The sequence below is a fragment of the Pithys albifrons genome, chromosome 1 (assembly GCF_047495875.1).
Source record: "Pithys albifrons albifrons isolate INPA30051 chromosome 1, PitAlb_v1, whole genome shotgun sequence".
NCBI classification, from domain to species: Eukaryota; Metazoa; Chordata; class Aves; order Passeriformes; family Thamnophilidae; genus Pithys; species Pithys albifrons.
This window is the reverse complement of record NC_092458.1, coordinates 73,191,806-73,217,123: the sequence shown is the minus strand read 5'-3', so window position 1 is coordinate 73,217,123 and position 25,318 is coordinate 73,191,806. Positions and strand designations below refer to the sequence as shown.

Here is a 25,318-nt window from a genome sequence, read left to right as displayed (position 1 = left end):
TTCATCTCTTTGTCAGGTGTGGCTAAACGGTTTGGCTTTGGAGATGAAGGAGACCCTGAAAAAAACGTTAATTGACTGTATTGAAGCTGGAAAAAAATCACAAGGTTCAATTGATCCATCACTTTTCCCTTCCCAGGTAGTAGTTCATCCAGTAATGACACTGTGTAGTCTTAAATTTACCACATAAGTTATTGTTTCTTAGTCTCATAAAGAAATATACATTTGGATTTGGAAGAATATAATACCAATCAAATCCATTTCACTTATTTATCATATAGAGAAATTCTTAAAAATATGTGTTCTTATATTTCCATTGTAAATATTTGAAATATTCTTTTACATGGCACCTGATCTAAATTTGATATAAATCTTGATCTTTGTTGGTCCTGAATGTTACATGCAGGGCTGCTAAGACTTAGTGACATTAAAAAGTTCTTTTTGAATCTGGTTAAAGTAGATAGAGTTTCTGAAGCTTAGCTGTAAAAGCAGAAATAGAAATGAATATGAAATTGTTTAAAGAATGTTGACCAATAGCAGAGAGCATCACACAGAAACAGAATGGATGTTGTGGGAAGGGACCTCTAAAGGTCATCTGGTCCAACTCCCTGTTCAAGCAGCAGGGCCGTGCACTCCAGCTGCTCCCTTACGTAAAGGGCAACTCCCACTTGTATTCCATGCCTGTCCTTCTTAAAGACTGTGTACCGCCTGATTGTAACACTCCTGCTGTGGGAGTCATCACACATCTCCATATTCCCAACAAGATCGGAGCCCTGCAACTACTAACTCATCAGTTTATTCCCGCAATGCGTGCACCAGTGTACAGGCACTTCAGAGGCACTGAGCATGTTGAGTTCTTGGAGAAGGTTTGAGAGAGTTCTCCATAATGATGCCCTGTAGGCATTTCCTTGCTGACACAAAAAGTGCTGAAGGTGACCCTGCTTAAGCCCTATGTTGTTTTTTGTGATCACCTTTTGTCAGGGGCCCTTGTCACTCACAGCACTGCTAATGGCTTTCTCCCTCCCCAGAACATAGTTACTGTTACAATCTTCAGATTAGCCTGGTTGGTGGAATTTTCTATTACAGATCCTTCCAGTTCCAAGTTTGACTGAACCTTCGTATCTCAGACAGGGCTCCTACACTGCATGTAAAGTAGTTAGAATATAAGTGGTGTGTTAGAAACTAGAATGCAAAACTCTGTGGTATTAGATCAATGACACAAGTGAGAGGTGCTTCTGAGGCTGTTTAATATGGCCTCATCATGCCCATGATATGGTGGTTTCCATCTGACATATCATTTAATGGAAATAGAGACATATAAATGTTGGTACTACATGTTTTAGGACAGCTGAGGGACTTGTATTAGATGACATTGCAAGTGTTGGCAAAATTTTTTTGGGTTTTAAGGTGGCTGTATTTGTTATTAAGAGCATAGCAAATAAAATATATAAAATATCTGACATATAAGCAATTAGAAATGAATTGAAAAAATGGTTAATTTTTAGGTATTCTGTATTTATAAAATATAATGTGAACTTTTTCTTCCGAAGATCCTTTCCTTGGCAGAACAAATTCAGTTCACTGAAGATGTTGAAAGTGCTATAAAAAACCATACTCTGCATCAGTTAGAATTAGAACTCATGGCTAAACTGGACCGTTATACTAACATTGGTAGTGGCCTAGAAGATACTGGGAGTACAGGTATAAAAATGACAATCTATATAATTCTTTATTATGACTGTAGTTGTGTAGTCTTTTACATTTTGTTTATTTGAACAGAAAATTATATAAATCTGTCTCGATGTGAGTTCATAAAGTTAAGTTACATAAAGTTACTTGTTACTGCCAAGTTTAGGGTTTTTCATATTTCAGAATGAACAAAGGTCTTTTATTTAGATTAATAATTATCTTGGAGAATATATATATTTGCAGACATATTTTCTTCTTTAAATAAGTTTCTATCTTTTGGTTTATTTATCTACTGATAATTTGTCCTTAGCTACTGAACTGTGCTCTAGTGTTATGCTCTACAGGACACGGCCAAACAGCAGTTGAGGCACATTAAGTCAAGCCAACATATTCTGTGCTACTGTGTAGGTAATTCTCTTTTTCTATGTTAGATGTATACATCTGCCTCTGAACTAATAATTCCCACATACCTCTGAGGCAAAACAAATAAACTAGCTCTTGGCAAGACATGATTGTTCTGAATCTTATACAGTCCAAATAGGTTGGAATAATTATGTCTCTGAGTGCTTATTCCTCTCTTTTGACTAGAGGGAGGGTGACTATCTCAGATATAAAAGTCTATAGACTCAATTTGACATGTAGTTGACAGTCATCCACCACATTTGTGTAGCTATTTACTGCATGAAATTCTAGTTTATAATTTGTGAACTGTAAACATGCAATACATTAATTAGGAATAGTATTCATACGACCTACCTCCAGTAGTCTAGGACTATGGTTCTTTATCTAAACTCACTTTCTGCATTCTTTTTTATAGCCATTTGAGAAATGTCATCAGTTACAGAAGAGTGTTCATTCCATCTATTGTATAATATATTTATAGTAACTTTTTATCTTAGATAACAGATGTGATTTTGAATTGAGTTTCCTGATTATTCTGACTTCCTTTGATTTAATTCCTATTGTGGAAGGGTCTAGAAGCACACAAACTGGATAACTTTCAAAGGAAACTAAATTAAACAGTGTGTTCGAAGAATACACTTAATGCATGCTATCTGCCAAGGAACATTCATTCCACATCACCCTAATTATTCTGAGTAAAATCTCCAGAGTGCATGTAGTGTGGTTCTCAGATCTTCAGCAGATCACTCAACAAGTTATGCCACACTGATTGCTGAAGTGGACATGGCTGTAAACACTCTTGGAATAAATTGCTTCGCAGAACAGCCTCTCTTTCTCTCTTGAATACAGAAGCAGAGAAAATCACTTCTAAATGACTGAAGTTACATAATGATTTATACTGTTTGTCAGGATATCATTTTATGCTGTTTGTTTTAGAAAATAACCTTGCTATAGATAATTCAAACAAAATCTGAGTAAAATCTGCTGATAATAGAAAGCAGCACAATGATCTATATACACCTAATATGTAATGTTTGCCTTACTGCACTGTTGTGGTTTTTTTTCTTTTATGTGTGATTATTTGCAGAATCAGGAATCCTTGAACTTAAGCTTAAAGCTCTAATTCTTGATATCGTTCATAACATTGATGTGGTGAAACAGCTGAATCAGGCTCAGGTTCATGATGTTGAAGACTGGGCTTGGAAGAAGCAGCTGAGATTTTATATGAAAGACCAAAAATGTTATGTTCAGATGGTAGATGCGGAACTCCAATATACTTATGAATATCAGGTGTGGTATTTCTAATTTTTACCTAGTGGCTTTTATATGTGTCAGACACTTTCTCATTTCATACATGCTGCTGATTGTCTCCCAGCTGTTGCCATTTTTTTAAACTTTGTCTTGTCCTTAGCATCCTGTTTCATACAAAATATTGAAAAATAGAATAATAATTTTCATTCTTGATATTGATGGGGTAAATGTAAGTTGTCTGGAAAGCAGCTGCATTATCATACAAATATTTTCTAATATGATTGCTGCTTTTATATATATGAGTACAGTTTCATCTATAATTCTAAAAAAAATTTGAACAACACTTTGGCATTTGCTATAAAATCAGGAAAACGCCGAAATAAATTCATAATCTTGGATGTTCCTTTATATTTTCAAAATAATTACTTATGATTGAAATTAACGAAATTACATTATCAATAATTTCTGTCTACCAATCAGTATAATTTGTTTTGTTTCTGCAGGGCAATTCCCCTAAACTTGTTTATACACCTTTGACAGATAAGTGTTACCTAACTCTCACTCAGGCCATGAAGATGGGCCTTGGAGGAAATCCCTATGGTCCAGCTGGAACTGGGAAGACAGAATCAGTAAAGGCCTTGGGTGGACTCCTTGGAAGACAAGTTTTAGTCTTTAATTGTGATGAGGTGAATATGGTTCTGTTTAATTTCGGAAATGGATATCTATGTCCATACATCATAAAGCAATATTATATTCTAGAAACTATTAATACTGTAATATTAATTATTATAGAATGACATAACATTAATTATTAATCATATTCTTAGTATTAATAATATTATTCTAGAAATAATTCTGATAATTTGTTAATTGCCATTAGAAATTTGTGGATATTTCTAATGACATATTTTTAATGGGTGAGAAGACAGTCTTTTATATTTTCTTGTTATTTGAATATTGATGGTATTCTTTTTAATTTTAAGGGCATTGATGTGAAGTCAATGGGGCGCATATTTGTGGGCTTAGTGAAGTGTGGTGCCTGGGGCTGTTTTGATGAATTCAATAGACTTGAGGAAGCTGTATTGTCTGCAGTATCCATGCAGGTTCAGACAATTCAACATGCGTTGAAGAAACACAGTCCTGTATGTGAGATGCTTGGCAAAAAGGTACAGCAAACTTAGTTACAAACTGACTGCTCTAACTAAACATGGTCTGCCCAGCATTTCTCAATGCTATGTCATTTGACAATACACAGTTAACAATGCACTTCTCATGCTAGGTTGACATGGATCATAATTCTGGAATTTTTATCACTTTGAATCCTGCTGGAAAAGGTTATGGAGGAAGACAAAAACTGCCTGATAATCTCAAACAACTTTTCAGGCCAGTTGCTATGACTCATCCAGACAATGAACTCATTGCAGAAGTGATCTTGTATTCAGAAGGTTTTAAGGATGCCAAAGTACTGGGTAGAAAATTAGTGGCTATTTTTAATCTAGCCAGGTAAGCTTTCACACACCCTGCCTCCCCCAGTAAAGTTACCTTTTTAATTCTCTTCCCTTCTAGCACTTCTAAATGGTATGTCATGCAAATCTCTGTAGATAATAATTTAATATAAAAAATAAAAGTACTGCAATATATTGGGAGGTTGAGGTGTGAAAGTATGTGGAATGCAGTTATAATCTCAAGGAGGCAAATTGCTGCTCCCCTGGTATACTCACCAAATATGAATGTGAGCATATAAATGTTCACAAACATTATGCTGAACTTAGGCTCTTGAAATTGTTGAAATGCAAATGACTGGTTAAAAGTTTGTGCATTAGAAAATACAAAGGTTAGAGGTTGTAGTTAATGCTGTTAGGGACAATAGTAAATACATTACTGATGAATATAACCCCTCTGAAAGTTCCAGAGTGTAATTTCTTTTATCTGAAATGTGTTTCAGGTGGCACTACAAATAGTCATCAGTTTCTCTTATGCCCAAAACCATATTATAAGTGTGTTCATGTGCCAAACCAAAATTTCAGGCACTGTAACCTGAAGGTTATTATAATATTATTGTTTTCAAATTTAGGGAGCTTCTGACACCACAGCAACACTATGATTGGGGTTTACGAGCATTAAAGACTGTGTTGAGAGGCTGTGGAAGTCTTCTTCATCAACTGAAGAAAAGCAATGCAAAACAAGAAGGTAAGATTGACATGTCACACTTTTTATTCTTAGGGATCTTGTAAAAATATAATTCACTACAGCCTTCCTGTTCCCTGGAGTTTTGAGTTTTGAGCCATGGCTTGGATCTGGAGGTGATTTAGGAAAAAAAAATAACTGTGAAAGCCCACCTTTACTAGGAGATCACCAAAGACTGTTGTCTTATTCTAGTTTGAGCTTTTATAAGAACACAGACATGGGACTTCATTCTGGAATGATTTAGAGTGATTCTTAAAGATATTTTTTTTCCATGTAGTTTGGGACAGGAAAGTTGATCCCCTGATGCTGTAATTATTCATTACTTATCAGACCGTTTTGATTCTATTTGAGGTTTGCAAAAATTGTCACATGGCATTAGATTCAGATTGGTAGACTGAGACAAATATAACGACAGGTGAAAATGATAGAAATGTATTGGACTAGACTGAATCAATCTGGTTTTTTTAAGATTTTTTAAATTATTGTTGCTTAGGTGTTAAATGAGTAGGAATTAAGAGTGTGGAATGGATGAGTATTTCACATCTTTAGGAGACAACTACTGCAAACTGTTTATTTCAACAGCATATATCTGAAAGTTTACATATCTTCACATAAAAAATGGTCTGGCAAAATTTAAAGGATTTGTAACTGACTTCAGTATGGATCTGCCAGACAAGGATTACCAGCAATGTGTTTTAGATGTTGTTCCTATCACTGTTTCTTGCTCTGACTTTTAGCTTTATGTTTAGATATGTGAAATCTGCTGAAATTTGTTCTGGTTTAAAACATAATATTCAATAACTGTGAAAGACAAGGTGGATGGATTTAAGTTACTATTTAAATCCAGAAATTTTTTCTGTCTGCTTGTTTGTTTTGTTGGTTGGGTTTTTTTAAGCCTTACTTTGAGAAGCTTAAGACATTTCCAACAAATGCAGTTGTCTGTTTCTTTATGTTTGCTAGTACTGTTTGGTCAAAATCCTTTGGCAAGGCAAAATGCTACTTAAATTTTGTGTTGCTTCCTTTACTAAAGCATTTCAACCTCTCTAAATCAAGTTCCTCAATGTCAATGTTTTCCTCATAACCCTTTATTATCATGCTATTTACAAAAATTATCTGTAGAACCATTTTTATTTAGGACATTGTTCAGTATGGAAAACAACTTTTTCCAGATTTTAGAAGAGCATGCTAACATTTAACCTCTGGAACACTGGGAAAAAGGTGCAGGAAGAAGGGAAGCATGAGAATGGACACTTTCTGTCCCTCGTGTTGAATTTGGACATTCTGGTTTTGGGCAGTCATGCATTCAGAAAGACGGCAGAAACACAGGATAATTTTCACCTGTGGTTCTTGGTCCTGCTTTCTGAAAATGCACACATTTTACATGAGAATGTAATTTGATTAAAAAAGGAAAAAAGAACCTCAGAGATCATGGCCCTGTGCCATTCTGTTTCTCTCAAAGTAAATAATTCTTGTGAGTTTTTTCATTCTGATCCCAAAATACTTATATTTCCATGTTATTTCAGGTTTAGGAGTAATTGTGGAAAGTCTTTAATTCTGGAATATTCATAGTTAATTAGAATATACTTGAGAGATGTGACTTCAAACTACCTCTAGCAGAGTAAGGCCTGGAATCCAGGTCCTTTACTTCTTTCATGAGTTCTTTACCAAGTAAGCTATTGTGGTAATCATTAGGTAATCATCTACTTTTTGGCTGGCATCATAGCCATTTCACATCTGCAGAGAATGTATTTGTGGACGTACATCATACTTATAATAAAGGACTTGTCTAACTTCCACGGAGGGTGGAACATGGACTGGAATGAAGTCTGTGCTGTGATTTTACTTTCAATGTCTTAGCAGTGTGGACTCAGGGGCTGATATTCTCCAAGGAAAAAAACAACCCAACAAGCATCTTAAACTGATCTGTCTTCTTTGTTTTTATTTCCAGTTAATGAAAGTCACATGGTGGTTCAAGCTTTGAGGCTTAATACCACGTCAAAACTTACATTTGCAGACTGCGCACGTTTTGATGCGCTGGTCAAGGATGTATTTCCTGGCATTGACTTTCAAGATGTGGAATATGCTGAGTTAACTACAGCTTTACATCAAGTCTTTGAAGAAGCAAACTTGGAAATTATAAGCACACAGGTAAGCATCATCTACAGCAACCAAACAATTTGAGTTATTCTGGGTTAGAACTGATTTTCTTTACATTCAACTAATTTCTGTTTTCTTTTGAAGGAAACATTTTATAAAAAAGTGAGAATAACTGTAAGTTGAATTCTAATTACATGTATATAAAAATGAGATGTATGTTTGAAGCTTGGTGGATCAGTTTATATTTGAAAGAAAAAGAATTGAAGGAAAATTAAGATTTGAATATGTGACACACAGTTTCATTCAAGCCAAGTACAAATTCCAGTTAGTATTTTGGACAATGGAAGAATGAAATATGTGAATATTTGGTTTTATCAAGCATTTCTTTGTCTTGTTTTTGTTTATTTATTGTAGAACTAGACGAAGTTTTGTGACTAAAGATTCATTAATTGCTCAGTAAAAATATGCCCAAAGATGACTAATATTTTTTTAGTAATTTAGTGAAATGCTTCTAACATGCAAAATAAATTTCGTGATATTCTTTAGTATAATAATTTTAATTATTTTGGCAAATAACTATTGTTTCAAATTTAAAATTATAACAAGAAAGTGACTGCATGCAAAATAAATTGGAAAAACATTTAAAGGTGACGTGTTTGATATAACTTTACAATTTCACGTAGCTATTATCTCTTATCTAGATCAAGAAGGCTTTGGAATTATATGAACAACTACGTCAAAGAATGGGCGTAGTTATTGTAGGTCCAAGTGGTGGAGGTAAATCGACGCTTTGGCGGATGTTAAAGGCAGCACTTGGTAAAACTGGCAAAGTAGTGAAACAGTATACAATGAATCCCAAAGCTATGCCTCGCCATCAGCTGCTGGGCCGTATTGACGTGGATACCAGAGAATGGTTGGATGGTGTGCTTACAAACAGTGCTCGACAAGTGGTACGAGAACCCCCAGGTATGCCTGTGAGGGAGTTAGACATCATTATGCCCAAATTACTGAAATCGTTCATTTTCACTTATATTTTAATATTATATTATTATTTCTGGCTAGCATAAGGTAAGAAAGCCTTTTGGTAATGATTGCAATCAAGAGCCCTGATAGAAACTTTCCAAGTTTTGTGATAAGAAAGCAAAAATAGGCAGCAGAAGTTAAAGCACCTAAGGAATATCTTCATAGAAGTTTTGTTTAACCTATAATGAAGAGAGAGTAAAAAATAGTGTTAAGATAACAAGGGGTGATATTTTCTAAGTGATTTCTTGGGTTTATGTTTTCTTTTTGTGTTTGTAAATAGATATAATGTCATGGATAATTTGTGATGGTGATATTGATCCTGAATGGATTGAATCTTTGAATTCCGTTTTGGATGACAACAGATTGTTGACTATGCCCAGTGGAGAAAGAATTCAGTTTGGCTCAAATGTCAACTTTATGTTTGAAACTCACGACCTTAGCTGTGCCTCTCCTGCTACAATCTCTCGAATGGGAATGATCTTTCTGAGGTAAACCACAGGAGTATTACATGCTTTTAAAATAAGCAAATATGCTTAATTTTCCTGGAAGGTATTCTCGGTGGATGGAGCAGTTGATTAGTACCTTACAGTTACGAACCCAATCACTGGGAAAATTTGCTTTGGGCTGCACATCCCTTCTATGCTGTTGTGTTTTAATTTTTTGGCTGATGTACCTCAGAATTTTTCAGAAAGACATAGTAGATTCTTTGTTAGTGTAGAACTTCGGCTTTGAGAGCCCAAATGTTGGTTAGGAATTGTTAAAGTATTTCCCTGAACCTTTTCTGGAGTTTTGTTGTTCCTTTGAACCAGACTATTTAAAGATGTGGATGCCTTCTATTTATCTGAATCTTATTTTGTTTTGACTTAGTGATGAAGATACAGATCTTAATGCTCTGATAAAGTCTTGGCTAAGAAGTCAGCCTGAAGAATGCAGATACAACCTGGAAAACTGGATTGGGGACTATTTTGAAAAGGCTTTAAACTGGGTTGTAAAGAAGGTTAGTAAATGAATACTTAATCAAATGTTAGCTTCGGTCAAGTATGATCCATTTTTCTAGTTTAACACTGAAGAGATCATTTAGATTAATTTTTCAATTGCAAGTGAAAAATACCCCCCATCTTAGTGCTTTTTTTGCAGAATCATAGAATATTCTGAGTTGGAAGGGTACCATAAGGACCACTGAAGTCCAGTTCCAGGCCCTGCACAGGACCACCCCAAGAATCACACCATGTGCTGTAGAGCATTGTCCAAACACATCCTGTACACTGGCAGCCACGGTGCTGTGACCACATTAATGGGGCAGTTATTAAGTTTCACAGAAATACATGCATTAGATTATTCCATACCAGACTTTTTCTATATGTTTTCAAAGATCTGAAAGACTTGAATATTTAAACAAAAAGGAGAAAAAGTGAAGAAATTATTTTCTAGATTGATGCTATTGTCTATAACAAAAAATGGCTAAAATTTGACAAGTTGCACAGTGTACACTAAAGCTTGGAATAGGTTGAGGAGACATGTAATGCTAGATACCTAAAAAGATTGATAAAGACATATCTAAAAGAGTATTTTGATTATTCAGAATGCTAAATTTTAACAGCTCCCACTAATCTGGCCTGGAATTAAGTATATAACTTCAGCTCTCTGGGATTTTACTCAAAACTTCAACTGAAGGATGTTTTAACAGGTGAAAAGTAGTATGTAATCATGGTACCAAACCAAAGGATGGTCCAAAACTACTAAGCTAGTCTTTAAGAGGTCTGCATTATGTCCCCTCAGGTACATACACAGTCCTCTTGTGTTTTTGTTATTATTTTTCGTCTTGTTTCTTTCACCATTTTAGACTTCTAAAATATTTTCAGGTGGATAGAGAGGAAAAAACATGACATTGATCCCAAGGCTGCAAATCCCCTTTGGTGCTAAAGAGCAAAATCTGTAAAGAATCTGTTCAAAAGAAAAGCTTTCCAGTACACAATTATGTTTAATTCTTATAGATTCTCAAACTCTGTAAGGAAAGTTCTGATTGCTCATCCTAAATTACATTAATTCATAGTTTGGCATTAAAACCTCCAAATCAATACTTAAAAATAATGTCAAATAAATTTTCTAGAACAATAACCGTGTTGAGATCTTTCATTATTTGTGGACGTGTCAAAAAGCAATGAGTAATATTAGCCTGCTAGCAGTACATCACATTTATATTGAAGAATATACTTAAATCTACTACAACTTGCAATTTACAGAATGACTCTGTGGTAGAAACAAGTTTAGTTGGAACTGTGATGAATGGACTGTCTCATCTTCATGGGTGTACTGATCGTGGGCAGTTTATTATTAACTTGCTGCGTGGTCTTGGTGGCAATCTCAACATGAAATCACGACAAGAGTTTGCAAAAGAGGTAATCTCTGTGTTCTAATTTGATTGTAGTCTGTGTTGTCTATAGGGAGATAACTGAGAAGTAAAGGAATGTTTCATATGTCTTGAAACACTGCTAGGTGCATCCATCCCAGGTGGCACTCCTTTGGTTCTGCACCAAGAGATACTGAATGGCCTCTGTCCATACTGCTTTCTGCAAGGACCCACTATAGCAGATCGTGTGTGTCTATATGTATTGAATATGTAGCACAATTTTATTTTGTTGGGTTTTTTTTCTGTTCAGAATGCTTGAAATAATAGTGTGAGGGTTTTGTTTCACCTTGTTAGGGAAATGTTCTTTGAGCATTACTTTGAGGTTATGTATTGTATGTGCTGGCACATGGTTCTGTCTTTGTGTACATACTTGAGGACACAAGGACTGGGTAATAGTTGTTGGAAAACCATGTGGGTATGCTGGTCCCCAGTGTCTTCAGAAGGCCTACCATGGAGATAGTTATTCCCACAATCACACTTGGGTTTTTTGTTGGAGAGAAGGAAATAGTTCCTTCTAAAAGACAGCCAGGAGCTATAGCATATATACTGAGCTTTAGACTCAGCTTTAGGAATTAGTTATTGATGCATGTGAAGGAGTTTTCTTACTATTATTATTATTATGTTACTTAGTCTAAAAAAATATAAAGGTTTTCAAATTACAATTTATTTTAATTTCTCTGTATTTTGAAAAGTGGAAAAGTAATATGTTATTGTTTAGCTGAGGACAATGATAAATCACATGCATGACTTGACTGAATTTCCAAAGGCAGAATTAAACTATGAAATCGAAGAGTTATATGTTTGATTTTACAGAATTATTCTTTGAACATTCTTTATATTGGCTTGAAATGGTAGATCTTGTTGTTAGGAGTATGTATTTAATTTAAGTTTTATTTTGATTTTTTTTTTAAAGCTCTTCAGTTGGGCACAAGAGTCGCCACCAGATCCAAGGAAGCCCCTGGACACATATTATGACACTGACACTGGACAGCTAATGCTGTATCAGCTGAAAAAACCTGAAAATCTAACAGCTGATGACTTCAGTCATCTCCAAACACTTCCTGTCATCCAAACCCCTGACATGCAGAGGGGTTTAGATTATTTTAGACCCTGGCTAGAGGTTAATAATAAGCAGCCATTTCTTCTTGTGGGTCCTGAAGGATGTGGAAAGGGGTAAAAAGGATTTCCTATTTTATGTGAAATATACTTCTAGTTATTTGACAGAATTTGTAGCATTTTGTTATAATGCTTTTATTGTATGACTTTCTGATAGAACATCACTTCTGTAGGTCACCATTTAAACAAACCTTCCATAGTGGCAAACAGGTAAATTTGTATGAAATTCTACAGGAAAAGTTCAAACTGTCACTGTGCATCTAAGACATCTGAATGTGGCTTTTAGATAAGAAACAGGACCTTTGGAAAACCTGTGCTGTCTTGGAGCAAGAGCTTAGAGGCATATGAGATATCCAGTCTCATTTCAAGAGTCACTGGATGCCTGTGTGCAGGCAATTGAATTTAGCTCTTTCTCTTGCCTGTATCAGGTTCCTTATTTAGATGGGTTGATCACTGCATTCAAGATATTTAGACTCGCAGTTTGTTTCATATGGCTGTGTACAGAACACTTTTATTCAATTTTGTGGATGGAAAATAGCACAGTTTAAAGGCAAGAATGTTGAATTCTGCAAATCTCATGCTCCACCTATGCCACTAGTACCAGTTGTGGTATGTGAATTTTAATTCAAAAACTATATATTTGAATACACAACAGTTCAATTTACTTATGCTCTTATGCACGTACATGGTTGATTTTCTAGGATGCTGCTTCACTATGCATTTTCTCAACTCCGATCCACTCAGATTGCTACCATTCACTGCAGCGCACAAACTACTTCTCAACATCTTCTACAAAAATTAAGTCAAACTTGCATTGTAATCAGTACAAACACTGGGCGAGTATACAGACCAAAGGATTGTGAAAGACTTGTTTTGTACTTAAAAGACATCAATCTACCCAAACCTGATAAATGGGGAACAAGCACTCTCGTGGCTTTTCTACAGCAGGTGAACACTTATGTCTATTATTTATCAAAACACTTAAGTATACTGGATATAATTTAGTGTATGCAGTAAATAACTACATTGATTATTTTCAGAATTAACACCCTGCGTCTGCATTGGCATTAGGTTTTTTTTGCACTTGGATAGATTGTGTAGGTGTCAGCCAGAAATAAGGTACCTTTTTAGTTGGCTTATTTGTGTAAGTAAATAAAGACAGTGCTCTTCTCAATGAATTGTAACACAATAGGCATACGAATGACAAGAGAATTGCCAGGAGTAGTCAGCATGGATTCACCAAGAGCAAGTCATTCTTTGTGACAGGAGAGCAGTGGACTTCCTTAAGACATGATGCTCTCTCCCAAAAGTTCCTCAAATTAAAGCTTGATACAGGCTGCAGGTAGTGAGTTGGGTTGAAAACTGACTAAAGGGCCAGTACCAGAGGGTGATATTAATGGCACAGAGTGTACTTGGGACCCAGTACCTGTTTAACATCCTTAATGATCTGGATAATGGAGTCCTGCAAGTCTGCAGCTGATACAAAGCTGTGTAGAGTAATACAACTCTGGCAATGAAGAAAAGAGTAATAATGGTGTCCTTCTCACTATTTCATTATATTTTATTTTGTATGATACTCTCTTGATTTTATTTTAGTTAAATATTTATTTAATTATTAAAGGTTCTTACATATCAAGGATTTTATGATGAAAATCTGGAATGGGTTGGTTTAGAAAACATCCAAGTTGTGGCTTCCATGTCAGCTGGAGGAACGTTAGGAAGACATAAACTTACCTCCAGATTTACCTCGATTGTTCGTCTCTGTGCAATTGAGTAAGTATGTGGAAATTAGCCTAACTCTCAGAACTCAGATTCAAACTCTGTTTATAAGTCTCTTGCTCAATTTACTATTTATGAAGGTGTGGCTGTTTTAGTCTTTCATCTTTTCTAACAGTTTGAGATTTGATGGTATTTGGTGCCTCCTGGCACTAGAAGCCAGCTAAGAGGAATCTGTAGCTGCCTGTTGATAGCGAAGTGTTTGAATTATGTTTCCTTTTGGATGGTTTTGCTTTAAGTAAACTACTTTTTTCAGCTTTATATTAAGGTGCTTTTCAGTTACAAAGTTAGAGATACTGAAAAGAAGTTTATTTGTTTGTTTTTAAGTTTGAACACATCAACAGATATGTTTAGAAAATTTCTGAGAGTGGCCTATTGCAATCAAATGATCATTTTATTTGCTGCTAGATGGAAATGTTATTTATTGAAATGTCTCAGTAATTGTGTATATAAGTTTGACTCATTTTTAATTAAAAAAATTTGATAGTCCATAATGATAATTTGTTTTTTTTTTTAGCTATCCAGATAGAGAACAACTGCAAACTATTTATAGTGCCTACTTAGAACCAGTACTACAGAAAAACCTAAAGAATCACCCTGTTTGGGGTTCTTTACCAAAAATACATCAGCTAGCAGGATCTATGGTTCAAATATATGAACAGGTATGGAAATCTTTTTCTTTTTTTAAGGGAGATGGGCAATTAATATATTTTTTAAATTACTAGCTTTTGATATTAACAAGGTTTATCAGTATTAAAATCAAAGTTTATATATTTTTAAAAAAGTTGCTGACAAGTTTATTTGCACAGAATCCTAAATACTAGAGACAAAATGAGTAAGTGGTAAGCGCTCCTGCTTTCCTACAAGTATATTTTAGGATTTTGGCATGCATCTTAACACTTCTATACTTTCAGTTCCTGATTTATAAAATGTGGATTAATAGTGTTTTCATGCTTAATGGATGAGGAGACAGTGCAACAGATTGCCATGTGCCGAGTTGTTATGGATGCTGTTAAGAATAGAGAAGGGAGATATATGGGTGCAGTGCTTTACAGACATCAAGGACTACCTGTTAAAATTTTACAGTGTTAAAATAGGTGTTTAGACACACAGGCTCATTTTATCTTCCCACTTTACAATTTTATGGACTTCTATCTAGAGAAACACTTAAGAACTTGCTTTTCTTAAACAGTGCATGGCCTTACCGAGGTGGGTACTCTGGGGATGTAGGTGGTTGCTGTGTGTTCCAGGAATGTATGTACATCCCCATCTACGCTGAACCATGATACAAAACTGACTTTCATGACTGGAATGTGGTTTTAGTCACTGGCTGGCATGCTCCAATTAGCACAAGTTTCATATGATGTTATCAGTGTATTCTAAGAAATGTGAATTTAAATCTCATCGTGCTATGATCAAGTAACTGTTGAAGGCAGTTTTTCTTTGAATTAAAGGTGTAGTTGTAAACTGAAGTATTCTCTCTGGGAGAAGAGTAAGGATGAAGTTTTTTGTAGTGAGAAAGTATTACTAATTTAGGTAGATTTTTATTACACTTCTATATTTTCTTTGCATTTCATATTTGGTATTGCTTTTAAAAAACATGTGTTTTATCTAATAATACTCCACTGACAGTCCTAGGTGATGTCTGAAGTTGTTTCTATCAAAAACAATACAGAAGAAAGGTTCTGAGAAAATCTTTTGTGATCAGAAAACAGCATTTAAACAAAGAGTCCATTAATAAGATATCTAAATATATACCAAATAGAAAACTAATTTATCTGATATTTTAGAAAAAGTGCTTATGATTTAAAACCTCACTTTTTTCTCCCCCTTAACTCCCATTTTTAGGTACGAGCAAAATTCACAGTTGATGATCACAGTCATTACCTTTTCACACCATGTATTCTTACTCAGTGGATTCTTGGTTTATTCAGATATGATTTAGCAGGTGGTAAGTTACTTACTTGGTTTTCATTAATAAAGCAGTTCTAAAATGGCCTAAATTATTATTGGTGTCAGTCATATTTTTCACTCCACATACAACACATTCATCTTTCTAAACTGTGAACTGTCTGTAACACAGTAGAGGGAAAAAATGCCTAAAAAATGCCTATGTTCATTCCATAACATTAATAGAATATGTTTCATTTTATTTTGTAATGATACTTAAGTATATTATTAAAAAGCACATCATAATGTTTACTTTTTCTCTTCTTTCTTCCTTACTGATGCTCTCCTACTGGTATGTAATTTCATTTGCTAGTTTTCAAGTTAATATTTTAAAAAGGAAATTTGAGAATTTATTATAAATATATAAAGTTAATTCTCTCCTTAAATTTTATAGGATCATTGATACAAACTGCAGACTATGTATTGGAAATTGTTGCATATGAAGCACGTCGTTTGTTCCGTGACAGAATTGTTGGCGTGAAAGAACTTCATGTATTTGATAATATTTTGATGAAAGTGTTTCAAGGTGATTGGGGTTCAAATGTTCTGGACAATATGGCAGGTAAACTACTTGAGGCATACAGCACAAACTTGAAACACTTGTTTAGGAATGGCCTTATCAAGTGAGATAACATAGGAGCTGAACACCTAAAGTTTCAAATGTTTCCTTTTATTTTCACAGATACCTTTTATGTAACTTGGGGAGCTTGTCAAGAGGCATTCAACACACCAGGACAGGCACTACCACCACATGGGAGGCCACTTGGCAGACTAAACTCAACAGACCTGAAAGATATTGTTCAGAAAGTGAGAAAAATATACTCAGCAAGGGTTCACAGCAATGATTCTAGAAATTTTTTGCAAGAAGTAACATACAAGCACCATTTTAGAGGGAGTTTGGTTCTTGTTCAAGGGATCATCTTTTGCATTTGCTGAAGTGAGGGAGGGTTTGTTGTGCTGTGGGGCAGGCAGTAGGAAGTATCATGTAGCAAGGTTTTTTTAATGAAAGGGCATCAGTTGCATTTTCTGCTGATTTACAACAGTTTGATGACCAACATTTTGAGAAACTTTTATGTCCATATATAAATTTGTGTATTATTGAACTGCCTAAGTGCTTTATTAAATGTTTACTTTTTGAATTTGTAATTTGGTAATGTAACTTGTATTTTAAGAAATACAAATGTACTGTTTGGATATTTGGCATGCTTTTAAGCAGTAAAGTACAAAAAATGAGCTTGTTGAGGAAATGGAAACATTTTATCTCTGCTAGGCTGATTTTTTGAATGGGAGCTTTGAGATCATCTCTCTTAGTAATAGTTTGGTAGACTGCTCTTGCAGTGGGAAACTACTCCCTCTCCTTAACTGGCAACTTGTGACAAGTAGATTATATGGGAAATTATGAAATTCACTAGCTTCAGTAAGCAGACAGTTTGTTGTTTTGGGTTTTTTTAGTTGGCTACAAAGTTACACTGGACTTCAAAGATGAGATTTTATTAAATAACAAGGTCAAAATGTAATCTTAGCATCTCTTATTGTGTGTGTTTTGCTAGGTATCTGCAATTACACAGCAATTAGCTGCCTAAACCACTTCTAAGTTATTAATTAATCTGTAGTCAGAGACAGCTCAGACTTTGTTTTGGTCCATTATTCAATTTTAGTTAGTCCAGTAGTAGATTCCTATTTTAATATACCAAAAGCTTCTTGAGTGTCCTGGTGCTGGGGTAGTGTGTGATGTTCATTACTGGTGCAGGGTATGTGAGGTATCTAAATTCTGTCACATAAGTAATTTATTTGTAATGAATACCAGTGTGGTCTCTTGGCTCTCAGGCTCTTCTTTTCTAAATTTTTAAATGTTGAATGCTTTCATACCTCACTTCTTTTATTTATTACTAGTGAACGCGTTTATTTCCCCCCCTTTTTAATAGGGTATCATTCATTATGGACGAGACAAAAAAGAGATAGAGATTTTGCTGTTCCAAGAAGTCCTCAGTTACATGTCTAAAGTGGACAGAGTGCTAAGTTTTCCTGGAGGATCACTTCTTCTGGCAGGGCGGAGTGGTGTAGGTCGTCGAACAGTTACCTCTTTAGTTAGTCATATGCATGGAGCTGTTCTGATTACTCCCAAAATTTCCAGAGGTTATGAGCTGAAGCAGTTCAAAAGTGATCTCAAATATGTAAGTCACTCATTGTTTTCCATTTTGTAATGTTAGGTATATATTAAAGAAAGAATAAATAATATGGGAATATTGAAGGACACAAAGGTGTTTTATGAAGAGGTATTTAAAAGAAGCAAAATGGCAACTGTCTGAATGAAACAAGTAGATTTTTAGAAGTTCTTAAGATCTAGGTGTGTATACTCTTCTTTATGGTAATTAACTGAAACTGCACCTTTTTGAATGTCAGACATCTTTTTGAGTGTTGTGGACTTCATAAATTTGAAGTTTATGTGAATGTTGAAGAGGCTCTTTCATGTATATATTTGCATATTTGTATATATATTTTTGCTTTCTGTCTCCACTATTATCTGCCACTTAATGGAATAGTAGCTGAATCAAGTAAAATTTTAGTAATTGATGAACGTGAGCATAATATACAAAACCAAATGCAAACCTTGAATCAAGAGTTTCTAATTACCTTCAGCACTGCTCGAGAAATTCCTAGAGCTATTCCTACACAAAAGAGTGATTCTACATTGAGTCATATACATAAATATACTGTATGAGAGTCTGTTTTAATTATTTTTTCATTACTGAGCTGTACATCTAAGTAGAATGTTCTTTATATTTGATATCATATAACTAAATCACCTAGAAATCCTCGAAATATATAATAGCATAGATGCTGTGGAGAAAATATGTATGTAATATATAATCAAGGAAAGATTATGATCCTTGCTGATCCCTTGCGACTCAGGATATTCTCAGATTATCATTGTCTTAGGAACAATACAAATGGTCCATATACTCAGATTTAAATGTCTTTCTTGCTTCTAGGTGATGGAGCTTTCAGGGATTGAAGCACAGCAGGTGGTATTGCTGCTTGAAGACTATCAGTTTGTTCATTCCACATTTCTGGAAATGGTCAACAGTTTGCTGTCTTCAGGTGAGGCAAGTCCAAAAAGATAAGTGATCTACTTTTACCACACAGAGCTCAATGAGGCAGAATAGGATGATGTTTTCTAACTTTATGTCTCTATCAGAAGGGTTAGTTAACTTTCTGTTGTGCTTTAGCTACAGTCCTTGTATGTGAGAATCTGACTCAAAGTTCACTTGGCTGTCCTTTAACCAACCCTATAGTACAGATGCTTTCAGTTCCTCTAGCTTGTTGCAAAGGGGTTCTTTATAACAGTATAACAACAAAATGAGAATGCGTTCTACTCTGCAGTTTCCCTCTTATAATAAAATTGAAAATTGTGAAGTGTCCCAATACTTTACCGGACTGTATAGACTGAGTCTTTTACTTAAGTGAACACCAGCAAAGCTCTCTTTTCTGAAGAGTGAAATGATAAGTAATAATAGCAAGTAACAAAAGTGACTTTATTTTGCTGTCCAGCTCTGCTCATGGATGAGAGAGTTTATTGAAGGACTGAGTCTGACTTGTTAAATGTTTTTTTTGATCTACACTAGTTTAAAGCTGATTGATAAGAACACCAGATTTTTCTGTCTTTGAGGCGCAACCCCAAATCTCCTTATACTATCAGATTTTTGTCATCCAGTGTTAAATCTCTGTGTCTGAGGATCTAGAAAACAACTCACTTTCATGTTTCTTTTTTCTTGGGTATGATAAAATCTGGTTTGATTTGTTTTCTATGCAATATTGGTCACTGTCTTTGGATTTGAATGAGCTTTTGAAATACATTTCAGCAGTATGAACAAAGTGAATTGTTAAATAGAGTCACTGTAATTTGGTTTGTTGTTCTCATGATATCATGAAAAGAATGATGAAGTACATAGGATGATACTCATGAAAGTATGGAGGTGAATACTGCCATATTGAGATTCTCTATACAGAGGACTCAAGGGAATCCTTCAAAGAAATTTAAAGAATTACAGTGTATTTTATCTGACTTGTATTCATTATTGAAATAGGAGAAGTTCCTGGGCTGTATAAACCAGAAGAATTAGAGCCATTGCTGTCTCCTCTGAAGGATCAAGCTTCGCAAGATGGATTTACAGGACCAATTTTCAACTATTTCACATACCGTGTGTCAATAGATTTTTCAGTTATAATTTATTACGAAGTTTAAGATGTGGTATAATAGTGTACAGATAATTTCTAATATGATCTTTCTATTGTGTGAGGTTTTAATTTTCAGTTAGTTATTAAATACTAGGCAGGAATAATGATTACATTGTGATATTTGAGGGCACAGAACCCTCAGCTTGAAATCTGTTCTTCTTTCAATTTTGAATTGATGAATGTGCCACAGATGTTTTGAAATCTGCTTTTGAAAGTGATTAGAAGGAAGAAAAAATTTGTTCCCATTGTTTTCTGGTTAGCTTATCTATATCTAGTAACCGAGTTTTCTTCTATTTGTCAATTATACCTAAAAATCACTTTGAATTCTGAGTAATCATAAGCAAGTTTACAAGTAGGTTTCTTAATTATTTTTCTTTCTTCCTTGGAGCAACAAGAAGCTTAACTAGTTTATAAATAAGTCAAATAATATGACTGAAAGAATACAGATGCTGACAGTTAAAGTTTCAGACACTGGAACTACTTCTGTTTGGTTCTATTGGTCTATATGAATTGGAATGAGAACTAGTGATACCTATTTAAATACTGTCAGCTCTTGAAAATTTAAAAAATACACTGTATTATACATGAGAATCTGGGATATCAATGTAGTTCTATTTATAAACATTACTGTCCTAGTATAATCTGATGTTACAGGGACTCTATTTTTCGAAATTATCTTGTGATAAATATTTGAAAGACAGTCAATTATATTTGCAATAAATCTACCATCATGTAGTCAGATTGTTACGTACTAAAAATTTAATATGGTACATTTTCTTAGGTATCCAACAAAATCTGCATGTTGTCTTGATCATGGATCCTACCAATTTAAATTTCACAATACACTGTGAAAGTAATCCAGCACTGTATAAGAAATGCCAGGTTTTGTGGATGGAAACCTGGTCAGAAGACAGTATGAAAAAGGTAAATTGCATTAATTGTGACTTATTTAAATGAATATCTCCAAAAATAACTGGACTTTGGTGAATAAGATCAAGATATTTAAAGTTGCAAAGGAATAATTGTCACTGTGCTTATTTAATCCATTTGTGCAGTCTTAAAAAACAGAAAATTCTGCAGAACAGTTAAGTATTATTAGCATTATTATTTTACCAGTAACATTGTTTTGTTCACTCTGTGGGCTGACTTGAACAACATGCTGACGCTGTGCCTCTGATCAAACACAGCATTTAAGAACAAAATACAAGTAGACTGCAAGCAAAATGTTAAAGCCAGTTGTAATGAGTTTGTGTGGTGAGCTTTTGGTAGTTGGAGGGGCTGTAGGAGTGACTTCAATGAGAAGCTGTCAGAAGCTTCCCACATTTCTGACAAAGCCAATGCCAGGTTGCTCCAGGACAAACCCTCCGCTGACCAGGGTTGAGCTCATCAGCAGTGGTGATAGCACCTCTGGGATAACATTTAAGAAGTGGAAAGAAGTTGCTGAACTGGAGCAACTGCAGCCAGAGAGAGAGGAGTGAGAATATGTGAGGGAAAGGTCCCTGCAGACCCCAAGGTCACTGCAGAAAGAAGGGAAGGAGGTGCTCCAGGCACTGTAGCTGAGCTTCCTCTGCAGCCTGCGGTGCAGACCATGGTGAGTCTGACTGTCCACCTGCAGCCCACAGAGGTCCATGGTGGAGCAGAGATCCCCATACAACCCATGCAGAATCCCACACTGAAGCAGGTGGAAGCACCTGAAGGAGGCTGTGACCCTGTATGAAGCCTGTGCTGAATCAAGCTCCTGTAGATCCATGGAGAGAGGAGCCTGTGCTGAAGCAGGTTTGCTTGAAGGACTTGTGACCCTGCAAGGGACCCATGCTGGAGCAGGGGAAGAATGTGAGGAGTGCTACCTCTGAGGAGGAAAGAGGGGCAAAGGCAGTTTGCAATGAACTGACCATGGTTGCCATCACTCATCTCCCTGTGCTTCTGGGGGAAGGTGTTACAAAATTTTGTTATTTCTCTTTAACCTACCCTGATTTGTCTGGTAAAAATTAAACTAATTTTCCCAAACGTGTTTTGCCCATGACAGTAATTGGTGAGTGATCTCTCCATATCATTAGCTTGACCTATGAGCTATGATGACCCATGAGCCTTTCGAAATATATTTTATGTTCCCTGTCCAAGGGAGTGATAGGGAAGCTTTGATGGATAGCTGGCATCCAGCCAGGGTCAGCCCACCACACCAACTATGCTGATGGTATCTGTTGTTACTAGTATGCTTGACAGCTGTTTTTAAAATAGGTTTGTTAAGTGTATATGAGCTGCTATTGATCTAAGATTGCATGTAAGCCTTATGTTATTCTTTAATATTTGCAAAGTGTTTTGCTTGATGGAAAGGAGTCGCTGTATTCTTTTTAGATTTAAAATCTACTTACTTCAGGATGTTCACAGAGTGAGTTTGAGAAATATATTACTTCTGTATGTTAAAAGATTACCAAATGCAGTACTCTGATTTGGGGCAAGGGTGCCAGAGCTTTATGACCCCAAGGTGAACCAATGGTGAAGCTGAGCATGTATTCCCAGGAGGCACACAGAGACACACATATAAAGTGCTTATATACATGTGTGATTGTCACACAGAACAACGAAAACAGAAACCTTAAGCACAAACATAGACAGCACTATTGCCATCATCCGGTTCCTCCCTCTCTGAGTGATCTGAGTTAGAAGGCAATATGTACATGGGCAAATGTGCATTAAGGCTGTCTGATTTCCTCTTGAATTGTGTATCCTTTTAAATATTTGACATTTGTGCTATTGTAAGAGTCCTCTGAGAACTACTTGCCATTTTGTATGCCAGCAAAATCTCTTCTTCTTGAGAGAGCAGGAAGTTACCAGTGACATGGAAAGGGAGAATTTATCTTTCTAATGCTATAAATATTCTGTAAATTTCTTTTTCTGAGTAAATGTATCATTTTCAGTCTTTCCAAAGGAAAAACTAGATTGGTTTGTTGTATTTTTCTTTTTTTTCAAATTTTAACTCAAGTTGCTATTCCTTGTCATTTTCATGAAGAAAATCATGTCAATTTTTTTTCAGATACCTGAAATGCTTCTGTATGATTCAGCTGAACAAGAAAAGACTGGAAAAACACATAAGGAGGTTGAGAAAAAACATTCAGGTAGTATTTGGTAGATACACTAGTTACTGTTGCTTATAATTAAAAGCTTATTCAGTCCTGTGTTGGGTGTAGATAATAGGATAGATACTTGAGTGTGTGTTTACTGGTATATTCATAAAATTTAGTATTGTTCACATGGCAGGCATTTTGCACAAGGGAGCATTAGTCTGGAACACACGTCCTGGATGATCAAATGCAGTCTCTTCTGTCACAAGCAGTCTCTATGTATATTCAATTTTATAAACTGATTTAGCTGTATCTTGTTTTGTTCTGTGTCTTCCTTGTATGTGGATGTTATTTCACAGCTTGAAAATTTGATGTTTTGAGAGTTTTTCAGTCTATGTATTTTCATTATACCTGTCCTAGACCTGCTCATTTTACTTTAATAATTTCAATAACTACTTTCTTGTAAGTAATGCTCCATTTTTTGTATATTTTTTTTATAATCAGACTTAAAATTTAACCATGTTAAAAATAGGGTCTCAAACATAATCTAAGAGACTAGTGCCAGCAAGAACTTGCAGAATACTACTTTTAGCCACTGTTTATAAAGTAGCACTTAGAGGTCATGGAACCAACAGAGTATAAAATTTTGAGTGGTTCACTTGGAGTTTCTTGTTTATATTGCTTTTTAATAGGCATTTCAGATGATCAGAATAATGGCCAAACTTAGTATTTATTGTTCACATTACCATCCCTCTTTATCCTAGATCATGGTACTTAATCTCGGCCCCAGTACTTATTAGAGGCATTCATTTATATGTAAATTTTAGCAATTTTTTCTTTTGTAGGGTAATGCAGTTTATTTTACAGTATCTTTGACTTCCTTTGAGAAACTGTTCAGCAAACTGAAGGGCACAGAATGTTCAGGAAAACCTTTTTGTTTGCCTGTCCTCAGAGATAAAAGAGACGACAAAAACACACAGGGGGATCATTTCTAAAGAAGTCCAAGTATTTTCAAATTCAATTTTTGTGGAAGTAGTTTCTTATGTGATTAGCCCTCAATAATCTGCAATTAATTTTGTCATCTTTTCCAAAAGCTAAACAATTTCAGTATATTTCTTTCTGAGAAATACGCATTTCAAATGTAATTACATGTTTTTTCCTTGACAGTACTTGAAAAAAGTATATAGTATTTTTGAATGCACTTAGTTCATATCTCAAAAAACATATTCTGTTGCTCTTTCTTAGTTATTTTAATGTGAGCTAAAATTGAGTATAATACTGTCTGAGTAACAAATGGTGTTATACAGGTGATTCTGATTTTCTGAAGTCATTTCTGGCAATCCATGAATCATGTAAAATATACGGAGCAACACCTAGCAGGTATATGACATTTCTTCGTGTATACAGTACCATCAATAACAGTAAAAGAAGAGAGCTAATAAAAAGGCAGAACCACTTGCAGGTATGTGTTTAAAACACTGTTGATATATGGCTTTTCAAAATACTCTCATATTTGGAAATGTCTTGTGTTTTAATGGGTCTGTAGCTGCTAACATAGGTATGTGATGCATCCTCTATTGGCATATGCTCATGCTGTGGTTTCAGGAAAGAAATAGCATGACTTATAATGCAATTCTCTGTTGAAATGCCTGAAAGAGTGAAAAGTGTTTTTGTTAGTAGTTTTCCCCAAGAATGTATGAAACTGGCTATGTTTAGTGGCAGACTAAAAAGTATCTGAAAGCACTTCAAACTTTTTCACTAATGCGTATTGGAATTATGTTTTTAAAAAACCCATCATCTTTCTATCAATTTAATTCCTGCCTCTGCTTGTGTAAATGTTCCCTGTGTAGCTCCATATTCAGTTATTTTCTTTATATCTTGGCAGTAACTTCCTGCTTTGTGTGATATTCCCATCATTCTAATGTGACAAGTTGTTGCTTTAATGTCATGGTGCTCTTGTGTAGCTTTGACCAAGATTCCTTTTGTTGTGATTTTTTTCCTTTTGTGTTTTGAAATGATTTTTAATTCCTTTAGCACACATCAGACCTTTGGGCAGTTCTAGACCAAATATAGTTCATCTCACACATGTCACTTCACTCCTGTTTTGTATGTATAACAT

General features: G+C 35.1%; 1 protein-coding gene across 1 annotated transcript in view; it reads left to right on the top strand.

Moving 5' to 3' along the window:
• DYNC2H1 (dynein cytoplasmic 2 heavy chain 1) overlaps positions 1-25,318 on the top strand; it is a 158,351-nt gene that overhangs the window by 28,504 nt on the left and 104,529 nt on the right. The window contains exons 30-54 of the mRNA XM_071555104.1: positions 17-136; positions 1,548-1,698; positions 3,176-3,378; positions 3,843-4,025; positions 4,323-4,505; positions 4,619-4,842; positions 5,414-5,529; positions 7,475-7,674; positions 8,325-8,589; positions 8,927-9,134; positions 9,514-9,643; positions 10,890-11,045; positions 11,970-12,229; positions 12,874-13,120; positions 13,794-13,945; positions 14,466-14,610; positions 15,797-15,899; positions 16,293-16,460; positions 16,581-16,705; positions 17,824-18,072; positions 18,892-19,000; positions 19,987-20,100; positions 20,919-21,061; positions 23,172-23,253; positions 24,507-24,661. Of these exons, the coding sequence (XP_071411205.1) occupies positions 17-136; positions 1,548-1,698; positions 3,176-3,378; positions 3,843-4,025; positions 4,323-4,505; positions 4,619-4,842; positions 5,414-5,529; positions 7,475-7,674; positions 8,325-8,589; positions 8,927-9,134; positions 9,514-9,643; positions 10,890-11,045; positions 11,970-12,229; positions 12,874-13,120; positions 13,794-13,945; positions 14,466-14,610; positions 15,797-15,899; positions 16,293-16,460; positions 16,581-16,705; positions 17,824-18,072; positions 18,892-19,000; positions 19,987-20,100; positions 20,919-21,061; positions 23,172-23,253; positions 24,507-24,661 (4,191 nt within the window). The remainder of the gene's footprint in view (positions 1-16; positions 137-1,547; positions 1,699-3,175; positions 3,379-3,842; positions 4,026-4,322; positions 4,506-4,618; positions 4,843-5,413; positions 5,530-7,474; positions 7,675-8,324; positions 8,590-8,926; positions 9,135-9,513; positions 9,644-10,889; positions 11,046-11,969; positions 12,230-12,873; positions 13,121-13,793; positions 13,946-14,465; positions 14,611-15,796; positions 15,900-16,292; positions 16,461-16,580; positions 16,706-17,823; positions 18,073-18,891; positions 19,001-19,986; positions 20,101-20,918; positions 21,062-23,171; positions 23,254-24,506; positions 24,662-25,318) is intronic.